This window comes from Hylobates moloch, unplaced genomic scaffold (assembly GCF_009828535.3).
Source record: "Hylobates moloch isolate HMO894 unplaced genomic scaffold, HMol_V3 SCAFFOLD_21, whole genome shotgun sequence".
In the NCBI taxonomy this organism is placed as follows: domain Eukaryota; kingdom Metazoa; phylum Chordata; class Mammalia; order Primates; family Hylobatidae; genus Hylobates; species Hylobates moloch.
In genome coordinates this window covers 11309117-11336416 of record NW_026652296.1, presented here as the reverse complement: position 1 = coordinate 11336416, position 27300 = coordinate 11309117, and the positions used below count along the sequence as shown (strand labels likewise).

Sequence of the window (27300 nt, the reverse complement as noted above, 5' to 3'; positions counted from 1 at the left end):
GACAGCTGGAATGTGAGAGGAAAGAGAGAACCCCATTGTGATGGGGCTAGTATGGGACAGGCTTTGGAGAGGCAGCTAAGAAATCTTCCTGGGAGACCAAAATTCCTCCCTGCTAGAGCGAGGATGTCTCATTTCTGGGAGGAGAAGCGAGTTTCTGCATTTTTCTTAGTGACAGGGAAAGGGCTCTAGCTACCTCCCTCATAAAGAACCTCCAGTTCAGGGAAGATTTATCCTGACAGTGATGAACACTGGAACCCAAAAGCAGTGACCAAGAGGATCTATGGATAAACCCTTGCAAGAAATACCAAGGCCTATCATGGAGGGAATGACATCATGTTCAGTAAGTTAGGGGTGGGATGTTTAGGCAGAGCCCTGAAGCATGAGTAAGGGAGGCCAAGGGAGCCAGGGTAGGGGCCATAAGATTGTCCTAGTCAGATGGCAGCATGTGCAAAGGCCCTGAGGTGTGACCCAGCACCACATGCTGAGGCTCTGAGAAAGCTATCTAGTACAGCTAGGAGAAAAAAGGGGGCAAGATAACAGGCATGTGATACGAAGGTAGGGTGGTAGACCTTCCAGGGCCTTGGTGGCCAGAAAAAGATTTTGGAAATTATCCCGAGAGCAACAAGGAGCCGTGGAGTGACCAATCCCTCTCTCTCCTGCTGTTTCCCCTCACCCCCATCCACAAAATCTGGAGACAGAGCGAACAGGCTTGGAGGTGAGCCATGCATGGAATGATTTGGGAGCTCAGAAGACTCTCTAATACTGTCTCTGAATGGGTAAAAATCATCCATCCATTCATTCATTCATTCGCTCAACAAATATTTATTACTTGCTCTATGTGAGGCACAGTTTTAGGCAGTGGGGAGTGAGCAGTAAAATTTGACCAAGTTCCTTTCTAATGGAGCTGATACTGTGGTGAAATGAGACAGATAAGAGCCAGATAAACCTATAACATAACACGTAGCAAAAGGGCTATGAAAAAAATAAAGGAAGGCCGAGAAATGGAGCATAAGGGCAGGGAGGGGAGGTGCGTTATAACAATTTCCTTGGGAACGTGACCCAGCCAATCCTTCCTGCCCGCCCTTGTTCCACTGAGCACTCATTACTTGCACCATCATAAATACAGTTTAAAGATTATTTTTTAGCTACCTCCACCCCATGAGCAATAAACCTCCCTCTCCAGTTGGCACCAACAATGTATTTGTGGTGACCGCAGTGACCAACAAACTGTTCCACTTCCCCACATTCTGCTGCCAGCCCATCTCCCGGGCTGGAAAGCCGCAAGCCCTTGGCACTTTGTTCTGCCCCTTGCCTGACAGTGTTTGCCTTTCTTTGGATGATGGAGCAGTGAGATCATCCAGATGCCCCCCAGGGGCTTGGCAGAGCTGCTTCCTTGGATCTGCTCCAGGTCAGCCAACAAGATGGATTTAAGGGTGGATTTAAAGAGTTGACAACAGGTTCCAGGGTCTTTGGCAGGGGTGGGGCAGGGGGGCCACACTTTGGTTGCCTTCCTGAGGATCCTGTCACCCTTATCAGCATGACCTGAGTGGATGAGCATCAGACACAGTAAGAGAGAGAGGCCTATGTATCAGGACCTCGCTGGATAAATGGGGGTTTGGGGATCTGTGGTTTGCATTTCTTCAATAACTGCTGCCAGGAAGGCAGATGATGAAGGGTTAAGGACACACAGAAAAGATGAGATTCCCAATATAACAAGCGGGGAATAAGACTTCCAACTCCAAACACTGAACTCCAAACACCAGTCTTCTGAATGTGCCTGCCAGAATTCTGATCGTGAACACTGCTGAAGTGTTCTGACCTTGAACCTCAGAATTCCAACCCCGTACATTAGTTCCAACCTGGGACATCAGCATTCTGACCTTGCCTGCTAGAGTTTTAATTATGAAGAGCAACTCTCTGGCCATGGACTCCTTGGCTCCAGTGATGGATTAGAGGATTCTGACCTCGGATGGCAGTCGTCTGATCTTGAACTTCAGAGTTGTGACCTTGAATGATGTGCTGCAATATTGGACACAACAGCAGCAATCTTGAGCACCAGAATCCCATTCCTGGGCCCCTTAATCTCTACTGAATCTCTCAATGCCCAAGCTTTCCAGCCTGAAATAGTAGAGCTGACATTACTCCACAGGATACAAAGTTTAATTCTACGCAGTAAGCTTTCCCACAGGCCCACAGCCCCTAGAAGTAAGCCAAATGCTTCGATGATGATGATGATGATGATGATGATGATGATGATGATGATAACAACACAAATAATACTGGCTTACATCTGTTACGTATCAGGCACGTTGCTGTGCACTTTACATGTTTCATCTTATCCATCCTCTGGGTCACCCCAGTGATCTTATTCCCATTTTGCAGATTAGGAACCTGAGGCCTAGAGCCAGTTCAGTTTGCTGACGTGACATCGAGAGCTTTTTCTAGCCATTGCAGTAGCTTTTCCTTCCTGCCCTGGTTGGAGTTTGGGTTTGGGAAGTTGTAACTCATTAGCTAATCAATTTACGATTTGCCTAAGAATTTCCCCGACTGGTGTTGCCATCCATCAGGCATGAACTGCCTTGATTTTTGGAGCCAAGTCCCGCCTTGGGGGGATAGTCATTCATTCAACAAAGATTTGCCACCCGAGGTGCTTGATGCCAGAAATAAGACGAGGGAAGGTGGGATATGATGGTTGATTTTATGTGTGAATCTGACTGCGCCACGGGGTGGCCAGATTAAACATTTATTTGTGTGTCTGTGCAGGTGTTTCTGGATGAGATTAGCATTTCAGTCGGTGGACTCAGAAAAGTACCTAGCCCTCCCCAATGTGAATGGACATCATCCAAGCCTCTGAGGGCCTGAATAGAAAAAAAAGAGGCAGAGGACGGAGAAATTTGCCCCTTTTGCTTCCTGCCTGCCTTCTGAGCTGGGACATGGGTCTTCTCCTACCCTTGCACTGGGATTTATACCATCGGCTTCTCTGGTTCTCAGGCACTGGGACTCAGACCAAATTACATCACCAGCTTTCTCCTGAATGTTCAGATTGTGGAACTTCTCAGCCTCCTTACTCGTGTGAGCCAACTCCTCAGAATAAATGTCTTACTGGGAAGCTGGGCATGGGGGCTCACGCGTGTAACCCAGCTATTTTGGAGGTCAAGGTGGAAGGATTGCTTGAGGCCAGGAGTTCGAGGCTGCAGTGAGCTATAATTGTGCCACAGCATTCCAGCCTGGATGACAGAGCGAGACCCTGTCTCTCAAATAAATGAATGAATAAACAAATCTCTTAGTGATTCTGTTTCTCTGGAGAACCTTAACTAATACAGGGGACCTATTGCTTCTGTCATCCAAGCTCTATCTCTTTCCTCCCTTCCAGGTGGGGGCCTCAGAGGCAAGAAATCCCCCCCCCCAACATTTCTAGCCACGAGAAGGCTCTATGCTCCAGAGGTCAAAAATTAGAGCCACAAGGGCTGCATATGGTTCCAAACGTATTCTGTTTGGCCCACTCAAATTGTTTTTAATTCTTTTTTTGAGACAGGAAAACAATGAAGCTTCCTGACATGTGACAATGATGCTGTTTCACTCAACAAGCAAAAGGTACCTGCTTCACTCTTCATTTTAAAATAGAAATTGAAACCATACCGAGATACCTGCTTCCATCTATTAGAGTGACAAAAAAATCAGAAAGTTCACAATACATGGTGCTGACGAAGTTGTGGGGAAACAGGCACCCTCACACATTGTTGGTGGGAGAATAAATTGGTACAACCTCTACAAAGTGCAGTTTGGTCATATGGATCAAAATGTAAAATACACAAATCTGTTATAAAATCTGACTTCCAGAGATTTCTCTCACAGATATACTCACAGACACACACACACACACACACAGACACACACACACACACACAGATGTTAAGTGCAAAGACAGTCACCACAGTATTGGAGTTTTTGTTGTTGTTGTTGTTGTTGTTGTTGTTGTTGTTTTTGAGATGGAGTCTTGCTCTGTTGCCCAGGCTGGAGTGCAGTGGCGTGATCTCGGCTCACTGCAAGCTCTGCCTCCTGGGTTCATGCCATTCTTCTGCCTCAGCCTCCCGAGTAGCTGGGACTACAGGCGCCTGCCACCATGCCCGGGTAATTTTTTTTTTTTTTTTGGTATGTTTAGTAGACATGGGGTTTCACTGTGTTAGCCAGGATGGTCTCGATCTCCTGACCTTGTGATCAGCCCACCTCGGCCACCCAAAGTGCTGGGATTACAGGCGTGAGCCACTGCACCCGGCCTTTTGTTGCTGTTTTGAGACAGGGTCTTGCTCTGTCACCCAGGCTGGATTGCCATAGTACAATCATGGCTCCCTGCGGCCTTGACCTCTTGGGCTCAAGCAGTCCCCACACCTCAGTTTCCTGAGTAGCTGGGACCACAGGCACATGCCACCACACCTGGCTACTTTTTGTAGAGATGGGATATCACTAAGTTGCCCAGGCTGGTCTCAAACTCCTGGGCTCAAGGGATCCTCCCACCTTGGCCTCCGTAAGTGCTGGGATTACAGGCATGAGACACTGCATTTGGGCATGTTTTTAACTTTTAAAAATGATTTGCCAACGTTGAAAAACTGGGATAGCTCCCATGAAAATTAAAATTTCTGGCTAAGCCCAGACCCAGTCTGGAGCTGAATGGCTGCTGCTTTCTCAGGCAGGCTTCTGCTCCAGTTCACCACTAGCCCCCTCCAGTCCCTGCCTGAAAAGTGGCTGGCCATGGAATAGGCACATTAGGCTGGGTGTTGACCAGTGTCCTCCTTGAACTTGCCCTCCTACAGTTCTTCCAGCAACTGCTTCACTGGGTGACAAGGCCTACCTAGCTCCGGTAGCCATCAGAGTCTGCGGCCCCAGCACTTGCCTAGGCAGGGAGGTTAAGGCCTTCTCCTCCCAACCCATAGGGACCTCTGAGTCTGCCTAGGCAGGGAGGTTAAGGCCTTCTCCTCCCAACCCATAGGGACCTCTGAGTCGTTCTGCCCCGCAGGCAGAGCTGGCTTCATGGGTGTGCAACCTGCACAGTTGCACAGGGCCCTGCGCTCACAAGGGCTCCATGCTCGGTTTGCTACTCTGCTGTCACCATCTCAAAATTCTTTCTTACTTTTGAACAAGGGGACCGCATTTTTATATTGTACTGCACCCCACGAATTCTGTAGCTGGCCCTGCCAGTAGGTCACTCGGTAATTAGGGACACCCAGTCCCCCATACACCGTGCCCCCAAGGACTGCTCTCATCCATCTGGAAAACCACCTCTTTGGATTGGCCAATTCTCCCAGGCATGAGGCCAGCAAGGGTCCCAAATTTTTATACAAGAGGGGCTTGGGGACAGTAACTTGGGGTGGGGAGGGGAACAAGGGGACTTTCCTTGGGTTGCATTTGCATACAGCTTTATGTAACATGGAGGACGCGCCATCAAAGAATGGGGGAGTGTGATGGGGCCTGGGGGTGGGAGGTGGAGGAAGTATCTAACACTTCCTCTCCGACCGTTCCTTGGCACAGTCACTGCATGAAGGGTTTGAGCAGGCAAGGGTATCATCAGGGGCAGGACTAAAGCAAGGTTAGGGGTAGACTCTCTTGAGGAGAGGAAGGAGAGAAGGAAAAACAACTTAACACGAATGAAGTACCTGTGCTCAGCCCAGCACAGTGCTGGGCCCTCTGGCACGGGTGAGTACACCTGTCTTTCCAGTAGCTTTGTTTGGTAAAGTCACCATGCCCATTTTCCAGCCAAGGAAACGGAAACTCAGAGAGAAGAAGGGTCTGCCCAGGGTCTCATTTCTCATATATGGGGACTATGAACCCAGACCTCCAGAGTTCCAAACCAGGGCTCTTTCCACCTACCCTGCTGGGAGATGGCACATGAGAGGAGGAAAAACATTGGTGCAGAGAAAGGGAAAGATGCCTGCCCCAAGTGGGCATAATCCCAAAATAAACCAAAGAAACATGTTATGATGGGAAGACTGTAAACATTACCAAGTCCAAATTGGCCATTCAAGGTCAGGGAGGGCCTCTCTGAAGAGGTGACCTATGAGCTGAGATCTGAAGAAGGAGAAGGGGCTGGCTGGCACTGCAAGATATGAAGCCAGAGGTCCAGAGAAGTTAAGTGATTCACTCAAGGTCACACAGCTAGCTTGCATCTTCCTTCCCACCAACCCACCCACAAACACCCAATAAGCTTCTCCTCTGCACCAGGCCCTGATGCAACTTCAGAACACAGGTCAGCAAACTTTTTCTGTAAAGGTTTAGATAATAAATGTGGTTTAGGCTTTATGGCCATACATCCAAAAGCAGCTGTACATGACAGGTGAATGAATGGGCTTGGCTGTGTTCCATTAAAACTGTATTTACAAAACAGGCAGCACACCCACCCTGCCTTAGAACACAGAAGTGAGTAAGATACACTCTTAGACTTTGAGAACATCCTGTTTTATGTGGAGAGATGAAACAAGTTAAGAAGAAAATAGAATATGAGAGCACACTGAACAGTGCAGGATAGGTGGAATGGCGATCTTATAGAAGAAGTATCACTCTTGTAGCTCAGCAGGGCAGATATCAACTGCAGGCTCCCAAAAAAGTTCACATACACTGAGAAGCCCTTTTTCACCTTGCCCCATCAGTCTCTGTCAAAACACCCTGTTTCTCTGCTTCCAAAATACATATTGCGCCTAGTGTGATTATTCTTTCATTTAATTTTTAATTTGTTTAATGCGTATCTCCCTCCCATGGATTATTTCTGCCGGTTTACATTTATTCTCCCCACTCTTGGTAAGAAGACTTCAATTTTTCTTTGGGAAAGCACCTCTTTCCCATTCTCAATCCCATCCCAGCTCCAGCCATTGACATGTGACCCAGACGCAGCTATGTAATTGGCTCAGGGCTGGGCCAATGAAAATCAGCCCTGGGATTTTGCTGGGCCTATTGGAAAAGAGACTTGCTTTGCCCCAGGAAGAACGCCTGGATTTGAGGGGGCCATCTTTCCCACCATGTTGGTGCAGCTTGCTGAGAAGCCATGACGAAGAATAGAGTTTAGAGATGTAGGATACCAAGTCTTGATGACATATTTAAGCCCCTGAATCCAACCTTGCTGGAAACCTTACCCAACCCAAGCCTTTTTTTTTTTTAACATTTTGCTTAAGTCCATTGGAGCTGCCTTTCTGTCACCTGCAGCTAGAAGAATCCTAACAAATAGATACACACGTGTTTCTCAAGCACCCAGCAGGTTACCTGGCCCACAGTAACATGTTTTAAATGTTTATCAGACAAACCACAGGTAGGATTGAAACAGGTCCTCAAAGCATGCACATACTCCCACCTAAACTTAGGACCAGAGAAGCCTAGAATGGAAGCCACCTTGAAACCGAAAGAATGATCTAGAAACAGGAGGAATGACTGAGTTGAATTACAGTCACTCTTTCAAGAAACAATCAAGGATGTGCAAATGTATCCACTGAAAAGAGATAAAAGAAACTCGATCCATTCAGAGACAGTGGGAATTCCAGACAAGAAATAAGCAAATGAAAGGCTGGTTCAACCTCGTCTTGTCTCCATCTTTCCTTTTGCCTCTCATATGCCCCTGACAGGGCAATCATCGGCTGCCTCTTCGGTACAACTGAGTCTACAAAGACTCTGAGAGGTGAGGCTGGCCAAGCTCAAGGGCTCCAAGGATCACACAAAGCTTAGAAAGACTCAGGGATGGCCTGTAGGGAGTGATTAGTGACAATTGATCTGTTTTTAGAAACTTTGGTTCTAGGCCCATTACCTGGTGGATGTAAGTGATGGTGTGGAATTGGCAAATGCAACATTATTCTCTCAAAGACAGTGTCTGCCTGCCAGCCCATGGTGGGCAGTTGTGGTAGAAACCAGTCTCATTTCAGAGCAAAAATGGAGCAGCTGCCAGGTACAGTGGCTCATACCTGTAATCCCAACACTTTGGGAGGCCAAGGTGAGAGGATTGCTGGAGCCCAGGAGTTTGAAACTGGCCAGGGTAATATAGGAAGACCCTGTCTCTACAAAAAAAAGTACAAAAATTAGCCGGGTGTGGTGGTGGTGCACACTTGTAGTTCTAGCTACTCAAGGGGCTGAGGTGGGAGGATCATTTGAGCTCAGGAGATCAAGGTAACAGTGAGCCATGATTGCGCCACTGCATTCCAGCCTGGGCAATAGAGCGAGACCTTGTCTCAAAAACAGTCAGGGTGTGAGGGAACACCTCAAGTGTCTAACTTAATTGTGTGTCTCCTCTCTGTAAATGGAAGGCAAAAGGCCACTTCTTTCTGCAGGCAAGTAGAGACTAGAAAGGTGGAAGGAGTGGGGTGTACCTGGGAGAGACCCTTACCTTTTAAGGAAGACCCCTCTGATCAGTCATCATAAGATCATGCACATTTGCTCATTTATTCACTCAACAAACGTTTACTAACACCTACCTGCAGTAACAATAGTAATAGTGAAATATACTGAACACCTGCTGAGTGCCAGGCACAGCTTGAGTGTTTCATATAGAATTTGCCCAACAACCCTGGTTGTTATGAGGCTTTCCAAATTACAGATCAGGACATTGAAACCTAGAGAAGTTATGTAATTCCCCAAAGGGCACACAGCTCAAAAGTCGCTGAGCTGGGATTTGAACTCAGGCAGTCAGGCTGCACAGCCTGCACGCTTAAGCTTCCCTATTTCTCTGTAGGCCAGGCCTGGCATCCACAGAACAACCCACAAGTGAATCTTCACAATGTTTTGTGCGAGGAAGGTATGAACGTCAGGTTTCCGGTGCACAGAGGAGGGAGCAGTCAGTGCTGCCTGAAGGGAAGTGTAGGTGGTGGTAGGGGGGCGGGGGGTGGTTAAAGAAGGCTTCACAGAGGAGGTGGTGGGGAAGCTAGGCCTTGAAGGTGGAAAGAGAGAGGCTGCAGGCAGAGAAGAGGAAGAAATGGGTGCAAGGCAGAGGAACAGCTTGGGCAAGAGGGTGACCAGCGCTGAGAAAGGCTGGAGTTTTTGGGGGAATGCAGAAAGGTTAGTGTGGTGATAGCAGAGGGTGTCTGAAGAAGGGACAGGGAGGAGGTGAAGGTGGAGAGTTGTGCTGGGATGTTGAAAGCCAGGCTAAGGAGCGTGGACTATCCTGGGGGCAGTGGGAACTATGGAAGTTTTGGGAAGGGGGTGATGAAGTTGAGCAGACTGCATCTGAGAAAGATGGCTCTGGCTGCTCTGCAGAGGTTGAACTGGATGGGAAAGGCTGGAAGCAGGGAGCCTATTCTGGGGCTCAGAGGCTCCCAGGGAGGGTCAGAGTTCAGCAGTGACCCACAAGCTCGCACCTCTGATCTCACCTCCTTCTACTCTCTTGCTTCCGGCACACTCTGCTCCACCCACATTGACACCTGAATGTTCCTTGAGTGTCCCAGGCACGTTCCTGTCCCAGGGCCTTAGCACTGCTTTTCTCTCCACCCAGAGCACTCTTCCCCCACATGCCCATGTGCCTCTCTCCCTCCCTTTCTACTTGGCACCTTCTCCTTTCCTGACCAGCCTGGTTAAGCCCCAGCACTCCCCTCCTTCCCTGCAGAACTTTCTCCACAGTGCCATCCAAAATATTATATCAGGCCGGGCACGGTGGCTCAAGCCTGTAATCCCAGCACTTTGGGAGGCCGAGGTGGGTAGATCACTTGAGGTCAGGAGTTTGAGACCAGCCTGGCCAACATGGTGAAATCCCATCTCTATTAAAAATACAAAAAATTAGCTGGGCATGGTGGCAGGTGCCTGTAATCCCAGCTACCTGGGAGGCTGACGCAGGGGAACTGCTTGAACCTGGGAGGCAGAGGTTGCAGTGAGCCGAGATTGAGCCACTGCACTCCAGCCTGGGCGACAGAGCAAGACTCTGTCTCAAAAAAAAAAAAAATTACATAATTATTTCATCTTGTCATTTCATCCATAAACACTTCAGTACGTGTATCTAAAAGATAAAGATTTTAAAACATAGTCGTAATAGCATTATCACATCTAAAAACACAGCATTCATTCCTCAGTAACATCAAATATTCAGTTAGCATTCATATTTCTTTCCCTGATTGTCTTACAGTCTCATTATTTATTTTTCATGGTTGTTTTGGTCCAATCAGTATCTATGTTTATCTTTTTTAACGGTCTTGCTCCTTCTCCTACTGGAGTATCAGTGCCATGAGAGCTGGGATCTTTGTTTTGATCTCTGCTGTGTCCCCAGCACCCAGCACAGTGCTTGGCACATAGTAGGTGCTCAATAAATTCCACTGAATGAATATACACAACCAATCATGATAATAAAATCTTGTTATTGACCTGTTGGGCATTATGTGTCTGTTATTGTTATTTGTCATAATTATCAAATCCTTACAATGCCCTTATGAGGTACGTGCAGTGATCAGGTCCATTTTACAGATGAGAAAACAGCTATGTGACCCAGGACTCACAGCTTAAAAAAAGGCTAGGGCTTAAGACCCATTGCACAGCCTGAGGGTCTGTGACCACTGGTCGAGGCAGGGGCGTTGTAGCTTCCCAGGAGCTGCCTCCACACCTTATATCCAGAGTCCAGCCACTTTTCACCGAACTTTCCTGCCACCACCCTCTTCTGGGCTGTCATCTTTCTTTTCTTTCCTGGAATAACGCAATATCCTCCTGGCAGCGGCTTATCCCTTCTTTCTCTAATGCCCATTCTCCACTGCTAAACATCCTCCAACGCACAGGACAGCCCCACAGCAAAGAATTCTCCATCGCCAAATGTCAGTAGCACTAAGGTTGAGAAACTGGGCTCTGGTTGAAAAACCAGACACATTCTTCATCCAGAGCCTGGCAGAAGCAGCTGAGAGTCAGACTTCTAGCAATGTGTTAGTAATAAGAGTGAAAGTCCCAAAGTTTGTAAACAAATTCCTTTTTCATCAATTAGTATTCTCAGTTATCTCTAGGATAACATCATTCATTCATTTATTTAACGCATGTATTTCATGCCTGCCCTATGGCAGGCACTGAAGACACAACAGTGGACAAAGCACACAAAATCCCTGCCCTTTGAAGCGTATATCAAAGTGGGAGAGAGAGAAAGGAATCATATAATTAATTATATGTCAGGTTGAAACAAATAAAGCAGCCAAGGGGAATGAACAGTGCTATTTTATATGTGGTGGTCAAGGATGGCCTTGCTGAGATGACATTTGAGCTGAGACTTGAACAATGTGAGGGGTGAGTCTTGTGGCATTGGCAGGAAGACCGTACCAGGCAGAAGGGACAGACAGTAAGTGCAAAAGCCCTGAGGTGGGAGGGTGCCTAGAACAGCAAGGAGGCCACTGTGGGTGCAACAGAGTGATGGAGAGGGAGAGTGGTAGGGAAGGAGGCTGTAAGGGTGCTGGGAAAAGGGGGAAGATGCCAGAAAATGGACCCTGTGAGTGGGACTGAGGAGTTGGGCTTTTTCTCTGAGTGAGGCAGGAGCCATAGGAGGGTTTTGAGCAGGGGTGTGAGTTGCTGTGTGTGGAGACCAGACTGGGGATGGGAGGCTGGAGGCAGCAGATGGGACTAGAGGCTCCTGCAATGGTCCAGGAGGGAGAGGATAGGGTCAGGAAGGCAGCAGTGGGGTGGCAAGAAGTGGCCACAACCTGGACACATGTCACTCACACTTGCATCTCACTCTCTCACTGGCATTCTGCCAAGCTGTCCTGAGTGGAAGAGGAAGGGATGAGCCATGCTGGGTGTGTCAGAGATTGCCCCTTATCCTGGCAACAGTGATAACAGCAGCTGCCCCAGATGGTGACTCCCTCTGTTCCCAGCACTGCACATGGTGCTCCACAGCTTAGCACCTCTGATCTCCGCCATCCCATGTTGTCTTCTGTGGCTGGGCTTCCTGGCCGTGTGCAGAATCACCCAGTGCAACAAATTGTGTGGGGAAAATGGGGATATCCCCATGCAATGGAATGAAGTTGGTTCCTTATCTTACACACCACATGCAAAGACCTAAAATAAGACCTACAGCTGTCAAACTCTCAGAAAAAATTAGGGGAAAATCTTTATGATTTCCCCCTATTGCCAAAGATTCCTCGAATATAATACCAAAACACAGGCAACAAAAGAAAAAACAGACAACTAGGTCTTCAACAAAATACAAAACTTCTGTGTATTGAAGGACACAATCAATAGGGTGCAAAGACAACCTATGGAATGGGAGAAAATATTTGCAAATTGTATATCTTATTAGGGATTAATATCCAGAATACATAAAGAATTCTTACAACTCAATAACAACAACAACAAAAACAAAAACAATTTTAAAATAGGCAAAGTACTTGAGTAGACATTTCTCCAAAGAAAATACAGTAGTCCCCCCTTATCACAGCAATATCACTTTCTAAGGTTTTAGTTACCTGCAGTCAGCTGTGGTCCAAAAGTATTACATACAATAAGATATTTTGAGAAAGAGAGACCACTTTCACATAGCTTTTATTATAGTATTTTGTTGTAATTATTCTATTTTATTATTAGTTTTTGTTGTTAATCTCTTACTGTGCCTAATTTATAAATTAAACTTTATCATAGGTACGTATGTGTAGGAAAAAACATATAGGGTTTGGTACCATCTGAGGTTTAGGCATCCTGACAAGGGGGTGCTTGTACATACAAATGGCCAAAAAACACATGAAAAGATGCTCAGCATCACTAATCATCAGGAAAATGCAAACCAAGACTGCAATGAGATACCACCTCACGCCCATTTGGATAGCTACCAAAAAAAAACAAACGTAAACAAAAAAATAGCAAGCATTGACAAGGATGTTGATGTAGTGGCTATTTGTCCCCTCCAAATCTTATGTTGAAATGTGATCCCCAATGTTGGAAGAGGGGCCTGCCTAGTGGGAGGTCTTTGGGTCATGGGGGTGGATCCCTCACAGATGGCTTGATGCCCTCCCTACGGTAATGAGTTCATGTGAGATCTGCTTGTTTAAAAAGGCCTGGCTTCTCTCTTGCTCCCTCTCTCTTCATGTGACATGCGTGCTCCCCCTTTGCCTTCTGCATGACTGTAAGCTTCTTGAGGCCCCATCAGAAGCAGATGCCAGCGCTATGCTTCTGGTACAGTCTGCAGAACTGTGAGCCAAAATAAAATTCTCTTCTTTATAAATTACCCAGCCTCAGGTTTTTCTCCATAGCAATGCAAAATTGACTAATACAGATAGGAAGAAATTGGAACCTTTGTACACCATCGGTGGGAATGTAAAATGGTAACAGCCACTATGAAAAACAGAGCAGCAGTTCTTAAAAAAATTCAAAATAGAATTACCATATGATTCAGCAATTCCACTTCTGGGTATATACCCAAAAGAATTGTTAAAAATTCTAGTCAGTCTCTGCTTATCCATACCCAGAAGAATTGAAAGCATGAACTCTAAGAGATATCTGTACCCCATGTGAATAGCAGCATTATTCACAATAGCCAAGAGGCTGAAGCAACCAAGTGTCTGTCGATGGATGAATGGATAAACAAAATGTAGTGTATACATACAATGGAAAATTATTCAGTCTTTAAAAGGAAGGAAATTCTGACACATTACAACATGGACGAAGCTGGAGGACAGTATGATAAGTGAAATAAGCCAGTCACAAAAGGACAAATACTGTGTGATTCCACTTATATGAGGTACCTAGAACAGTTGAGTTCAAAGGGACAGAAAGTAGGAGGGAGGTTGCCAGGGCCTAGGAGGTGGGCCCAGGAGAATTTAATGGGCACAGTTTCAGTTTTGCAAAATGAAAAAGTTCTGGAGATTGGTTGGACAACAATGTGAATATACTTTACTGAACTATACATTTTAAAATGGTTAAGATGGAAAATTTCATATTATGCGTATTTTACCAGAACTAAAAAGAAACCAGTTAGGGGGTGAGTTTCAACTGTGGGGCCTAGGCATGGGTATTTTGCAAAGCCCAGGTGATCCTTATGTGCAGCCAGAATGGAGAAGCGCTACTCTGTGAGGTGTGCCCCAGGTATTACCCCCACCTCCCAGTCTCAGAGAGGTGAGGTGCCTTGGGGGCTTATACAGCCAGGAAGCAGAGGAGGTGGGATTTGAACCCAGGCCTGTACCCAGGTCCACAGAAGTGTGTCTCACATGGCAACATTACATCTTATTTGTTATTTATGTCATCAGAGAAAACATTTAAGGAGCATTGGCACCCTGGATATTAACATGAGAATTCTAGCTCCCACCCCACCCACTCCCAATATGGGGGCTGAGAGATTCCTCCCGTCTCTGGCCCCACCTAGTCATGCCCATTCCTGCCAGAGACACCAAAATCAAGTTGATTTCACCTCAGGGAGAAGGTAGGACCTTATGCATTTAGTTTGTCTATTAAATAATGCTTAATGCTAAATCTGTCTCTCCCATAGTCCCATCCAGGAGCCTTTGGGGGTAAAGTCATCCTAGATCCAGAGCTAGGAACACTTCCAAGTCATAGGGCGATTCTAGACAAATCTTTCTCCTCTCAGCACTGCCCCAGCGTGAGAAGGGAACACTGGGATCTTGCTTCTCACTTTCTGAAGGTCACTCATACAACTCAGAGGTCAAAGTCGTGGGCTGGGCAGTCAGGGAGTCCTGGGTGGGATCTGTCCCAGCGTTCCATTCACTGCGTGACCGTGGGCCAGACACTTCCCCTCTCTGAGCCTCAGTTTCCATGGCTGTAAGACGAGGATAGTTATCCCTCCCTTATGGGGGGGCTGTGAAAATCAGATGTGATGGGGTATTTAATGCCCTTTGCACTGTGCCAGGCAAGCACATTGTAAGCACTCAGTGTTAGCTGTTGCTGCCACCGCTGTGGTTTTCATTTTATCTAAGAGACAGAGATGAGGCTGACTGTGCCCTGCCAGACCTAGAATTTCTTCTTTTACGACAACCTCCAAGAGATTTTCTCTATCACGGGTGGGTTGTCTATAATACAGCACTAGGTCATTCTGAAAAATGATGTGTCCCACAGAGCTTTGGTTGGTTCCCCAGCATCTCAGATCCTAAGACAAGATTCTGAGTACAAGTGGCTTATATGATAAGTGATCCCAGAAAACTCTGGAAGGGTAGAGGGAACATGAGACAGGGCTAGGAAAGAGGTCAAACAGGGTCTGTTATCAAGCAAGTAATTAATGTGAACAACTGGAGCTGCTCTGGGGACCAGTTAGAACACACACCTCTGAGTTATACCCCCAGCCAGGGGAGAAGCACGTACACACCTTCCCCATCAGCCGGCAGGTGAGTATACCACTAGTTCCTGCTGGGGTGTTAGTGCCCTGCCTTTACTGGACTGCAGTGGCCAGAGAAAGCCTCTAACCTTACAATGAGCAGGTATCATTTGATGACAGCAATTTTTTGAAAAGGAGCTTATTTATCTTGCACAATTGTCAGGAGGATTACATGAGAGGACAGCAAAAAGAAAAAAAAAAAAAATCCCAACAGTTATTGAGGGCTTTCTACATACCAGGCCCTAGTCTAAGTGCTCTGCATACATTAATGCATGTAACTCAATCCAATGAGGCAGGCACAGTGATTGCCCCAAAATTGCTGTTGGCTGAAGGAACCAGGGCACAGAGGCCTGCAATAGTTAACCCCAAATCACATGGTCAGTGAGTAGAGGAGCCAAACTCTGAACTTGGGCAATCCAGCGCTAAGGTCAAGTGCTTCCCATCCTGATGATGTTATCAAGTACGGGAAGTACACAAATGCTGGGTATGGAGTTGGTGCCTAATGCATTCTTGTTCTCTTCTAGTTAATTAAGCTTTGGCCAACCTGTTCATTTGACCATCCCTTTTTCTTCCTAGCATTTCACATTCACACAGCAAGTCGGTAAAAGATCAGGGGCCATGCCCAGGCCTTTCTGGCCCCACCACCCATATCCGCTGAGGCTCAGGGATCTTTCTGTTATTCCAGGATGTTTGACCAGGATCATCTCTTAGCAGCTGGTCTCTCAGGGGATTTGAAAGGCTATGATGGGCTGTGTGATCCTCAGCAGGTCACTGGAGCATCCTGGGTCTCTGGGTTTCTTTATCCTGTGGGGATGTGGGATTTCTCAGGTACAGCTTCAACACTGATCATGCACTATCATCCTTCATCCTTCAGACAACCCTGTGGAGTAGGTTTTATTAACACCCTCACTTACAGATTAGGAAATGGAAGTGATGAGAGGTGAAGCAAATTGGCCAAAGTCCACAGCTAGGACAAGGCTGGGCTGGAATTCAAAGCCAGGTCTATGTGACCCCACAATCAGGATTCAGAATTGCTGGCATATTATCTGCCAGGATAAAAACAGGCATCTGGGTTGACCAAGCTGGGGCCAGCAAGAGCCTAAGTTGATGACTCATCACACTGAAGGGGCCCCATGGATTCTGAGGTGGTTCCCGCATTTCTTTTGTTGATAATACACAGATCCTTGTGGCTCAGGTCAAGGAAGCTGGAACCTCATTACACTACAGACGTGTAGCTGGAGCAGAGGAATTCCGCGATAACACTAATAATCGTTGCTGCCACTTACTGAATGCTTCCCATGAGTCGGGCGCTGGGCTAGGCTCTTTACATTAGGGGCATCTCCTAATGGCTCTTCATGGTTGCCTCTGTTATAATTCTCATTTCCTAGATAAGGAAAGTGACACTCAGAGAAGGAATGGGGCTTGCTCAAGGTCATATTCATGGTAAGCAACGGAGACAAGAAATCAACCGCATCTGTTGGACTCCAGAGCTGATTCTTAATCAAGTCTGTAATGGGAAAAATATTGACCACTGTTCCTAAATAAAGGCCACTTTAAGCTGGGCATGAGGGCTCTCACCTTTAATCCCAGTGCTTTGAGAGGCTTAGATGGGAGGATCACTTGAGCCCAGGAGTTCGAGACCAGCCAGGGCAACGTAGCAAAACCCTGTCTCCACAAAAAAAAATTTCTAATGTAGCCAGGAGTGATGGTGTGCACCTGTAGTCCCAGCTACTCAGGAGGCTGAGGCAGGAGGATCACTTGAGCCCAGGAGTCTGAGGTTACAGTGAGCTCTGATTGCACCACTGCACTCCAGCCTGGGTGACAGAGTGAGACCCTGTCTCTAAAAGAGTTAAAAAATTAAAAATAAATAAATAAAGGCCACTCCCACTTTTGAATACAATAATACTTCATGCTTATAAAGTACTTTCCATTTACAAATTACATTCACATCTGAAATCTCATTGAATCATCAAAAGAGCACTGAAAGGGAGCTATGACTGTTATCACCATCGGGCAGATGAATTCACTGAACCTCAGAGAGCTAAAATGATCCACCCAAGGTCCCAGGATTTAGAAACATAGGCTTGGGAACCAGACGAACTTGGGTTCAAACCTTGGCTCTGCAATTTTCATTCCTTTTACAAATATTTACTGAGAACCTAGATGTGTGGGCTCAGGCAAGTGACTTCGCCTCTCAGAGCCTCCATTTCCTGTTCTGTAAAAGAGTCTTCATACCACTTATCAAATCCATTCCTTCTCTCATCTGAAAATGCCAGACACTTGCTTTCTCAGGTTCCCTCATAGCTAGGGCATGAGCATGTGACCTGTCCTGGCCAATGGGATTTTAAAAGAAGTCTGCTAGGGTGCTCCTGGGAAAGGGTTTCCTCTCAGGAAAAAAAAAAAGAAAGTGGGCCAGGCGCTGTGGCTCACACCTGTAATCCCATCACTATGGGTGGCCAAGGCGGGCAGATCACTTAAGGTCAAACATTTGAGACCAGCCTGGCCAACATGGTGAAACTCTGTCTCTACTAAAAACCCCAAAATTAGCTAGGCATTGTGGTACATGCCTGTAATCCCAGCTACTCGGCAGAAGGCTGAGGCAGGAGAATTGCTTGAACCCAGAAGGCGGAGGTTGCAGTGAGCCGCCGAGATCACGCCACTGCACTCCAGCCTGGGTGACAGAGCAAGACTCCATTTCAAAAAGAAAGAAAGTGGAGCATAGAAGAAAATGTTTCTCTTCATGGGTTAAACATCACTGAATCTACGTCTGAGGGCTGGAACTGGGCAGCCATCTTGAGATATGAAGCATCAAGCATGAAGACCAAGCCACTTGCAAGGGTTGGAGAGCAGAGGAGCAGAGAGATGAAAAGAATCTAGAATCCTGGTGGCATCATTGAGCCATTAACTCACCCTAAAACCAACTGCCTTGGAACTTCATATTATATTCAATGATGCGTCTTCCTCCTTATTGAAGCTGCTTTGAGTTTTCTATTCTGCTACTTGCAGCCCAAAGCATCCCTAACTGGCAAACTACCTGGTTGTATCCCTGTTGGAGGAATTTCAATGAGATAGCAGATATGAAGCACCACTAATCAGTGCTGGGCCCAATAAACATCAGCTAATCTGGAAGTTAGGAAGTTATCTCAGGGCTTTAACCCTGAGACTATCCCAGGGATCACAGACACTCCTGGACTGGCAAATCAGTTCACTGTCTCTCCTACTGAGAAAAGCCTGTCAAGTTTTCCCAGAAAGCCAAAGCCCCGTGGTAGCCCCAGCACCGCAACCCTGTCACACCAATGGGGCTGACCCCATCTTCTAAACAAGAATCAATCACACTGTCTTTTGCCTAATGGGTTTTGATTTTCGCTCCTCTGATGGCAAAGCCTAGGGCCTGTGCTTTGGTTTGTCTCCGAGTTGCCAGAACATCCCATCAATTATTAACAGCGTCAGCTCAGTCTCCCTGGCACTGCTGCTGTCAGAAGGAAAGGGTTTGCAGCAACTCGGCCCACCCAGCCCTAGAAAAAAGACTCTTTTCCTTAGCATTTATAACAACAATCCCCACCTGCTATGTGCTAGGCTTTGAGCAAAATTTTGACAAATCTGATTTAATGAAGACCCTGTAAGGTGAGCCTTTTATCTCCATTTTACAGGTGGAAGGTTGGGACTTGGAAAGTTGGAGAAATTACCTAAAGCTAAAAGCTATGGAAGTGGAGACCAGCACAGAACCAGATCCATCCTTGCTCTTCAGCATATGAGATATGGCCACTTTTGTATCTTACAATCACCTAGAAATGATCCTCCATTTGGTCCTGTCACTCTGTGAGCTCCAAGCAATTTCCACAGGCTTTGCTTATTTTGACAAGCAAGGCATCCAAGCTGGGGGATGGGTGGGGATGGGGTGGGCAAGGTGCAGATGACTCAAAGGAGGCCAGAGGTACAGGGACCTGGGTTGCCGGTGGGCAGTGAGAAGGGGTGACAGGTCCCCAAATCCTGAGACACAGTGACTGACTGCTTGCTTGCTTGATTGATTCATTCATTCGTTCATTCATTCATTCATTCATTTATTCATTCCACATGCTCCTCAGTGCCAGGCACCATCATGGGTGCTGGGAATCAAGCAGTGAATCAATTCATGGTACTCCCATTCTTGTGGGTGTGAAACAGAGAAACACAAAGAAGCAAATATAATTTCAGATGGCGTTTAAGGCCTCTGCAGGAAAGACATTGCATGATGCAACAGATAGTGAGGGGAGGGAAATTGTTTAGAACAGCAGTCAAGGAAGGTCTGTATGAGGAGGGGACATGTGAGCAGGAACCTGCTCAAATGAGGAAGGGGGAAAAGGGGCTGGCCAAGGGGGAATCTGGGGAAGAGTATTCCAGGCAGCAGAAACAGCAAGTGCAATGGTCCTGAGGTCAGATAAACTCTGGCCTGTTTATGGAACAGCAAGGCCAGTGGGGCTGGAGCCAAGTGAACCAGAGGAGATCAAAAGAGATGAGCCCAGGGAGGTCATGGGGGCCAGATTCTGCCTGGGCCTTGTATGCCAGGATGAAAAGTCTGGATTTTATTTTGAGTGTGATGGGAAACTTCTGGAGGATTTTAAGCAGATGAATAATGTGATCCAATTTACATTCTGAAAAGCTCACTTTGGCTGCTATGTGGGGAATGGATTGCAGGGGCAAAAGTGGAAGCCGGGAGACTGGGGAGGAGGCTGCGGCACTTGATCATTATAGAAAGAACACTTGGTTTGGATTTCTGGCTACTCCTGTCTGCCTGTGGTGTGACCTTAGGCAAGTTACTTAACCTCTTTCAGCCTCACTGTTTGTGAAAGGTGGGATAATAACAGAGCTGCGTTGTTACACTCCATACACAGTAGGTGTTTGATCATTGGCAGCCAGGATTTCTATTCTGAGGGCCAGTGAGCCTGCCTGCCTCCCCATTTCAGCTCCGGCTGCAGAAAATCCTAGATGGTCCATCTGCCAGGAATGTGAGCCGACAGCCCCAGACTGGGATCATGGAGAGGTCACGAGGCTGTCCCTGCTAGCGGATTAACCCAAGGGAGAGGAGAGGTTCTTTATTCCCAAACAGCACCTCTTGCAAGCCCCAGTGCTTGGGTCTTGCTGCCAGACCAAAACATGGCCCTGTGCTTGCTTCTTCTCCGGGAGGGCAAATCGTCCAGTTCCCTGTACCTTGTTCTCATATCTTAGGGACAGGACAGGGAGGGAGAGTCACGTTTGGGCCTAAACGGGATGTGGAGTGGGAGAACCTGTGTCATGCCTAGAAATAGCAAAATAAGTCTGTTGATCCTAAGCTGATTAAGGGTGAGTGACTCTGTCTTAGGAGGAGGCTTTTTGGACATAAAATCGGGGGCGGGATTATGGAGAGAGACAGCCCACAGCCTCAGAGGAGGAAGCCAGGCCCAGGAACCTCTACATCCTTGTTAGGGCCAACAGGGAAACGAAAAAAAACACGTAGGGGCTCCCTCCACCCTCTTAGCAGCCACCCCTTCTCCATCCACTCTCAGGGGCCTCTCCTTGGGTGGCTAGATCTGGAGGAAGGACCCCACGGAGTCTCCCTTCAGACTGGGACCTGCAGGTGGGCCTTCAGCGAGAACTGAGCCAGAGACCCCACAATGAAAGGCTGGGCTGGACAGGAGCCAGCCCTAGCTAGTAAGATATGGCTGGATATTTAGGCTTCCTCCTCTCCTCTTTCTTTTGCCACAAATCTATATACCTGACCCCTTTTTTTAGGCCCCACACTCAGTTACATTCTCCCCATGTTTCCCAAGTTGGTCTTGCTGGATTTCAACATCAACATCTCTCTTTTCTGGGTTCTCCGTGAACCTCACAGAACCTCTTTTATAGCCTTGCACACACAGTTTTGTCATTTGTTCCCAGCACCCAGCACTTTGGGCACATGAAGACAGGCCCCATCTCTCCCAGGCAACCCCGAATCCCAGCCTGACGTAGAAAAGTTGCTGATCAACCAGTGCCCTCCCGCTCTGCCTTGGCTCCCACCCCAAGCCTTCCTCAGTCCCCTACAGCCCATGCCATTACCCAGCAGCACCAAAGACTCTCTGTCCCACTCTTTGTGTTCAAACTCATTCCTGCCTCCTCCTCCTCCTCCTTTATTTTTCACATTGCCTCATTTTTCTCTCCTATTTTGAAATTTACATCTTGTTCCAAGAGCCGAAGCATCGTTACAAGCTGCACCAAACCATTCTTGAAATAAACTCACCAAATAAATAAGTAACCAGGGGGTGACCCCTCACCCACAAGCATCCACAACCAACTGCATGTGTCATGTGGGTCCACATCTACCCGTCGGGGTCCCTTCTTACTTATGTTTAAACTACCTGACAGTATCTCAGTGTCCGGTAAGCATGTCTGTAAGCTGCTTTTATTCCCTTGCTGGGGCAGAGTGAGGTTATAAATATGGAGATATTAAAATCACAGGGTGACACGATCCAGCCTAGGTCTGGGACTTCACAGGGAAGCAAACCCTACTCCACCCCAGCAAGCCTCTGTTGTCTCTCTGTGCTCTCTCTCTTATTCATCAGTGTCCATCTTCTTCCTGTGGCTTTTTATGGGTCCCTGTAAAACCTCTCCAACAAAGTAAGGGTATAACGTCTTGGATAATAAAAAGATGGAGTGACCAGTGCCACATGGGAAAAGTCTGAGGGGGTTGGCCCTCACCTCTGGGGACTCAGTCCTAGCCTATCCCCATTACTAATCTTCATCTTTGGGCATGAAGCCAAAGTCCTGCAGCAGTGGTCCTCAATATGGGGATGCAAGCAGATCCCCCCAGACCAGCAGCCCCCAGATCCCAGACCAGCAGCCCCCAGATCCCAGACTCACCTTGGCAGCCACAGAGGAATTGGGCTTCTCCAGTAGGTCCCAGAGTTTTTTCCTCTTCTCTGCGCAGCACGTGTTATCGAACTCCTCGCCTTCCCGCTCCCGTAGGGTCTCGGCCTCACGCTTGAGCTCCTCGTTCATCTGCTCTTTCTTCTGGTGGTAGCGGGCCTGGCAGCAGGACTCCAGGTAGATCTCGTCGATGCCCCAGTAGTCGAGCTCTTGGCTGAAGCTGAGAGCGCACATCTCCTCCATCATGTGCAGTCGCCCAGTGCGGTAGAAGTTGAGGATGGAGGTGAAGGCGCCCGGGTGGCGGTCAAAGAAGTACTCGTTGTCGTCGAGGCTGTAGTCATCGCACACCTCGAGCAGCGAGTCGTGCGTGTTGCAGTCGCGGAGCTTGCCCAGCCGCGTGCGGGGCAGGCGGTCCAGGGTACGCCAGAGCACCTCGTGCGCCAGCCCCCCAACGTTGAGGCGGACCCGCCGAGAGCACGCCTTGCTGCGCACGATCTCCATGGGCTCGGGCGGCAGCGAGCTGGTGGAGCGGGAGCCATGCTTCGTCATGCCCGCCGGCATCGCTGATCCGGCCGCCCCCGCCCCCCCTGCCCCCCCAGGCCGCTGTCACTCGACGGCAAGGCCCGCTACTGCGGGGGAGGGGGGCAGGGAGCGCTGTGGGCTGCTGGGGGTGCAGGGGGCCGCGCGGGCGCGCGTCACGGCCGTCTTCTCACCTCCATCCCGACGGCTGCGAGGCAGAAAGCGAAAGCGGACGCGGGTCAGCAAACGGGGAGCTGGACATGCTGTCCCCCCGCCTCCCACCTCTCCACCAGGCTCCCAGCCGGCCTTGACCTTCCCCCGCGCTTAAGCGGCTCAGTGGGGTAGGACGGATGGTCGCTGTCCCTCCCGCGGGTGCTGAAGTCCTCCGCACCCCTAGGATGGAGGGAGGGGCCGCCCCTCGGGGCGGGGAGAGGGCCCCAAGAGATGCCCCTGGAGCCCGGGAGGCCCCACCCTGGGCTTCTGCAGCCCAGGCGCGACCCAGCCGCCCGGGGCGCTGTCCGCCCCTTAGAGTGCTGAAATTCGCTTCATTATGGGTCTCCCGATCGAGTCCCGAACCTGGCCCCGCCATGGGGAGAGAGGGGGAGCTGCATGAAAACTTTCTTTCTTTGTCTTTTTCTTTCTTTCTTTCTTCTTCTTTCTTTCTTTTTTTTTTTTTTTAACGAGCTCTCTTCTTTTCCTTCCCCTGCTCGAGATAATCAAGATTTTGCGGGTGGGGGAATGGCAGCGGGCTTTTTTCCAAATCTTAAAAGATTTGGAGGAATTCCGGGGGTTCCAGGTGCCCACCTGTCCGAGGTCACAACAGACGGGGTGTGCACAACAACCCCTCTGTCCTGTAGCGACCCCTCTTCCCAAACACTGGAGCATCTCCTGAGGTTGCTCCAGCGACAAGGTGAGCCGCGAGGAGGAGAAGCCCGCTCTCGCCTCTCCCTCTGCGCCCCCAACCCTACCGCAGGAGGGGCGGGCAGAGTCTTTGGGATCCGCCTGCTCCGTCCTCCCCTCGCTCCTTCCCCGCCTCCTCCTCCTCCTCCTCTCCCTTCCCCTCCTCCTCTTCCTCCCCCTCCTCCTCCTCCTCCTCCTCGTTCCTCTCCTGCGATGGCTTTTTATAACTCCGGGTTCTGCGCCTTTCCCCGGGCTTGGAAGGGAAGGGGTGGGGGAGGTGGGAGGCGGGGAAATGAGCTAAATTTTCTGGCCTTTTCAAAACGTGCCATCCTCCTACCGCGCACTGGTGATTTCGGGGGGTTTCCCTGAGCACCCCCTGCATGTAGGGCTCACGCCTTAGCCCCAGAATGGGGATCGCGCCCCACCCCCAGGCCCCAGCCCTTGCCTGCCTCCCACCCCGCTCCCCTCCAGCCTGGAGCTGCGGAGCCCGAGCAGACCAACAGGCCGAGCTGCGGCAGGCAAGCCCCCTGCCCGTGTCCCCATGCACCCCCACGGAAGGCCGTATGCCCCAACACTCACCCCCAGGGCGGCCGCCTCCTGGGGCCAGGGACCGCGCATCGTCCCGGCCGCCCGGGCGCCCCCGCCCGTGGGCAGCGGCGGTCCCGGGGCCGGGCTGAGCCGGGCCTACCCCGGCCGGGCAGGCAACGCGCCCGGGCTGCAGGCGCCGCGGGGCCGGGGCGCGCTCTCCGAGGCGGGGGGCGCGGGCGGTCGCCGGGGGCGCGGGGGCAGGACCGCGGCCGCGCGGCACCTCCTCCTCCTTCTGCTCCCGCGGCGGCGGCGGCGGCTGCCTGGGCGAGATCAACAAGTCGGGGCTGAGCTTCGGCTCCGCGCTCGCTGCTGTTCTGTCCCGCACTTCGGAGCGCCCGGAGCCGGGCACCGAGGCGGGACGGCGCCACCTGCGGGTCGGAAGCGCGCGCGCGGCTTAACTCTTGCCTGCCCGGCCCAGCCTGCCGGAGAGGCCGGGGGCGGGCTCCGGGCTCGGGCCAAGGAGACGCGCGTGGCCGTGCATCCCTCTCCACCCAGGCCACCTGCACAGCCGGCCTCGCGATCCCGCCTTCCTTCGTCCCGTCAACAACGTGGGTTGAACGCCTCCTGTGCGCGAGCCGCGGTGCAGGGCAGGGTGACAGGCGTCTGAGATACAGCTGTGAATCAAACACAAACATCCGGCCCTCGTGGAGCTGGTTGGAAACAGATTATAAACAAAAAAGCGAAAGGATATGTGAGGCGGTGACAAGCGCTGGGGGAAATAATGAAGCAGGAGGGAGGGTCAGAGGGTAGGAGGGAGCAAATCGGAACTGTAAATAGCCCTTGCTTTCATGAGCTTCCATTCTAGATTTTAGCGGGGGGTCGGGGGTGGGGGGCGGGGGCGGACAATGAACACATCAGTACATATGGAATGTTGCAGGTGGTGATAACCGCTAAGAAGAAAAATAAAGCGAGGTATGGGGAAAAGAGGGTGAAGAGTGAGCTGGTTTATATAGTCTGGTGATTCATTCATTCATTCATTTATTCATGTTAAGTTGGACATCTGGTTATTGACAGCTTCCCATGTGCAAGCAGAATACCAGGCTCCGTGAAGGGAAAGTCTTTCCCCTGGAGCTCCCCATCCAGTGGGGGAGGCAAAACCCATCAGATGATCCCAGAAATGAAAACTGGAGGAGGTACCTGGAGAGGCAGGCAAGGGTTCTCTAAGGATGCCACAGATGGGCCTTGTGTTTACTCATTTATTCTTTCAAATATTCATTTACTGCATGATAAGTAAATAGGTGTCGGGGGCCGGGCACAGTGGCTCATGCCTGTAATCTCAGCACTTTGGGAGACTGAGGCGGGAGGATGGCTTGAGCCCAGGAGTTGGAGACCAGCCTGGGCAACATAGTGAGACCCCGTCTCTGCCAAAAAACAAAAAATTAGCTGGGCATGGTGCTGCGTACCTGTGGTCTCAGCTACTCAGGAGGCTGAGGCAGGAGGATCACTTGAGCCCAGGAGGTCAAAGCCACAATAATCTGTGATTGCACCTCTGTATTTCAGCCTGGATAACAGAGTGAGACCCTGTTGCAAAAAAAAAAAAAAAGAAAAAAAAAGTGCCGGGGATGGGTACAGCAGTGAGCTCCCCTGCCCTGGAGGACGAAAACTGAACAAGACACAGGGTTCCAACACGGGTTCCTCTCTGGCCTTTTTCTTCATTTCTAAAATTAAGCGGTTCATTTCCATTATTTCCATAGAGTTGCACATAATATTATTATATATTTTTTACTTGTCCACTTATCATCTCCATCATCACGACCCTTGTCCAATGTACCATTGTCTTGTCTCCCTGCAACCTCCCTGCAACTTGGCATCCCTGGCTCCCATCTTGGCCTCCTACAGTTCATTCTCCCCATGGCCACCAAAACAACTGCTACATTTCATGTTTCTCATCTGCTTAAAACCTTCCCCAAACTTTCCCTTGCTTTAGACGAAAACCTAAACTTCTGATCTATTGCCCTAATTCAGCCCTGCCCCCCTCTCTGAGCTTGTAGACCAGTGGAGGAAGACAGATAACTAAAAAAGGAAGAGAGAGTTTCAGGCTACGGTAATTGTTATAAAGGAAATGGAACATCATGATGCGGTGGAAAGAGACCAAGCTGCTAGCGTTACACAGGGTGGTCAGGAAGGGTGTCTCAGAGGAGATTAACAGAGACTTGAAAGATAAGGGACTAGCCATGGGGAGAATGAGGGAAGGGCATTCCAGGTGGAGGAAACAGCAAGTGCAAATGACCTGGGGTGTGAGAGACAGTGGACAATCACATTCCCTCCTGCTTCAGGCTGGTCAGAAAGGGTTCTCAGCTGGCCCCTCTGTAAGCCTAATCTGTTGAAGGCAACTTTTCCCCAGAGATCTGGGCATTCCCACAGGAGGCTTCAGAAAGCAATAAATCCTTCCTGATGAGAGGGAAAAAATGACTCTATAATGGTGAAATTTCCAGGCATTACTGCAGGCATTACGGTGCCTTCCAGGTACAGCTAAAATAACACCTGGAAGTGCGGTTCTTCTCTACTCCATATAACCAAGGAGTGGAGATGAATGTTTGTTGGGCACCTACTACAAGTAGTCCTCTGAAGGTATAACATCCATCAGCTTCCACATCTGTAAATGAGAGATGAGGTTATTTATAGATGTGGAAGCTGAAGCTCCGAGAGAAGGTGTCTTGCCCAATATCTTGCTGGCAAGTGCTGGCACAACCAGATATGGGAATCTCTTGTTTGACTCCAAAATCAACAGGCTATCCAAATACCAGAGCAGCCTCTCTGCAAAGTCCTTTATCCATCAATTCATTTATTGATTAATGGAATCATTCCAGATGTTTACTGAGCATCTACTATGTGCCTCAGCATGGGTGTTGGTGCTGGGAATTGAGGGTGAGTAATTTTTATGGTCCCTGTCCTCGTGGAGCTACACACCTCTCTTGCCAAGGCCAGGAACAGACATAAAACCTTGTTACTTGTTTTTCTTCTGTATTGTTTTTTTCATTTTTAAATTCTCTTTTATCTGCATTCCCCTCCCACTACCCCTTCTAGCCCGTAGGAAATGGTTGTCATGTGTCAACCATATATTGTTTTGTTTGGGTTTGTTTTTGCTTTTGCTTTTAGAGATTGGGACTCACTCTGTCATCCAGGTTGGAGTGCAGTGGCATGATCATGGCTCATTGCAACCTAAAACTCCTGGGCTCAAGTGAACCTCCTGC

At 49.1% G+C, this 27300-nt stretch overlaps 1 protein-coding gene across 2 annotated transcripts in view; it reads right to left on the bottom strand.

Annotated features, from left to right (window-relative positions):
- KCNB1 (potassium voltage-gated channel subfamily B member 1) overlaps window positions 1–24466 on the bottom strand; it is a 127167-nt gene extending 102701 nt beyond the window's left edge. For both annotated transcript variants that reach the window (XR_004245937.2, XM_032142109.3), the window contains exons 1-2: window positions 24098–24466; window positions 22094–22826 (exon numbers count right to left, since the gene is read on the bottom strand). Coding sequence is in view for 1 of the 2 variants with exons in the window: in XM_032142109.3 (XP_031998000.1) it covers window positions 22094–22660 (567 nt within the window). In the remaining variant the exon portion in view is untranslated. The remainder of the gene's footprint in view (window positions 1–22093; window positions 22827–24097) is intronic.
- Window positions 24467–27300: the final 2834 nt, after the last annotated feature.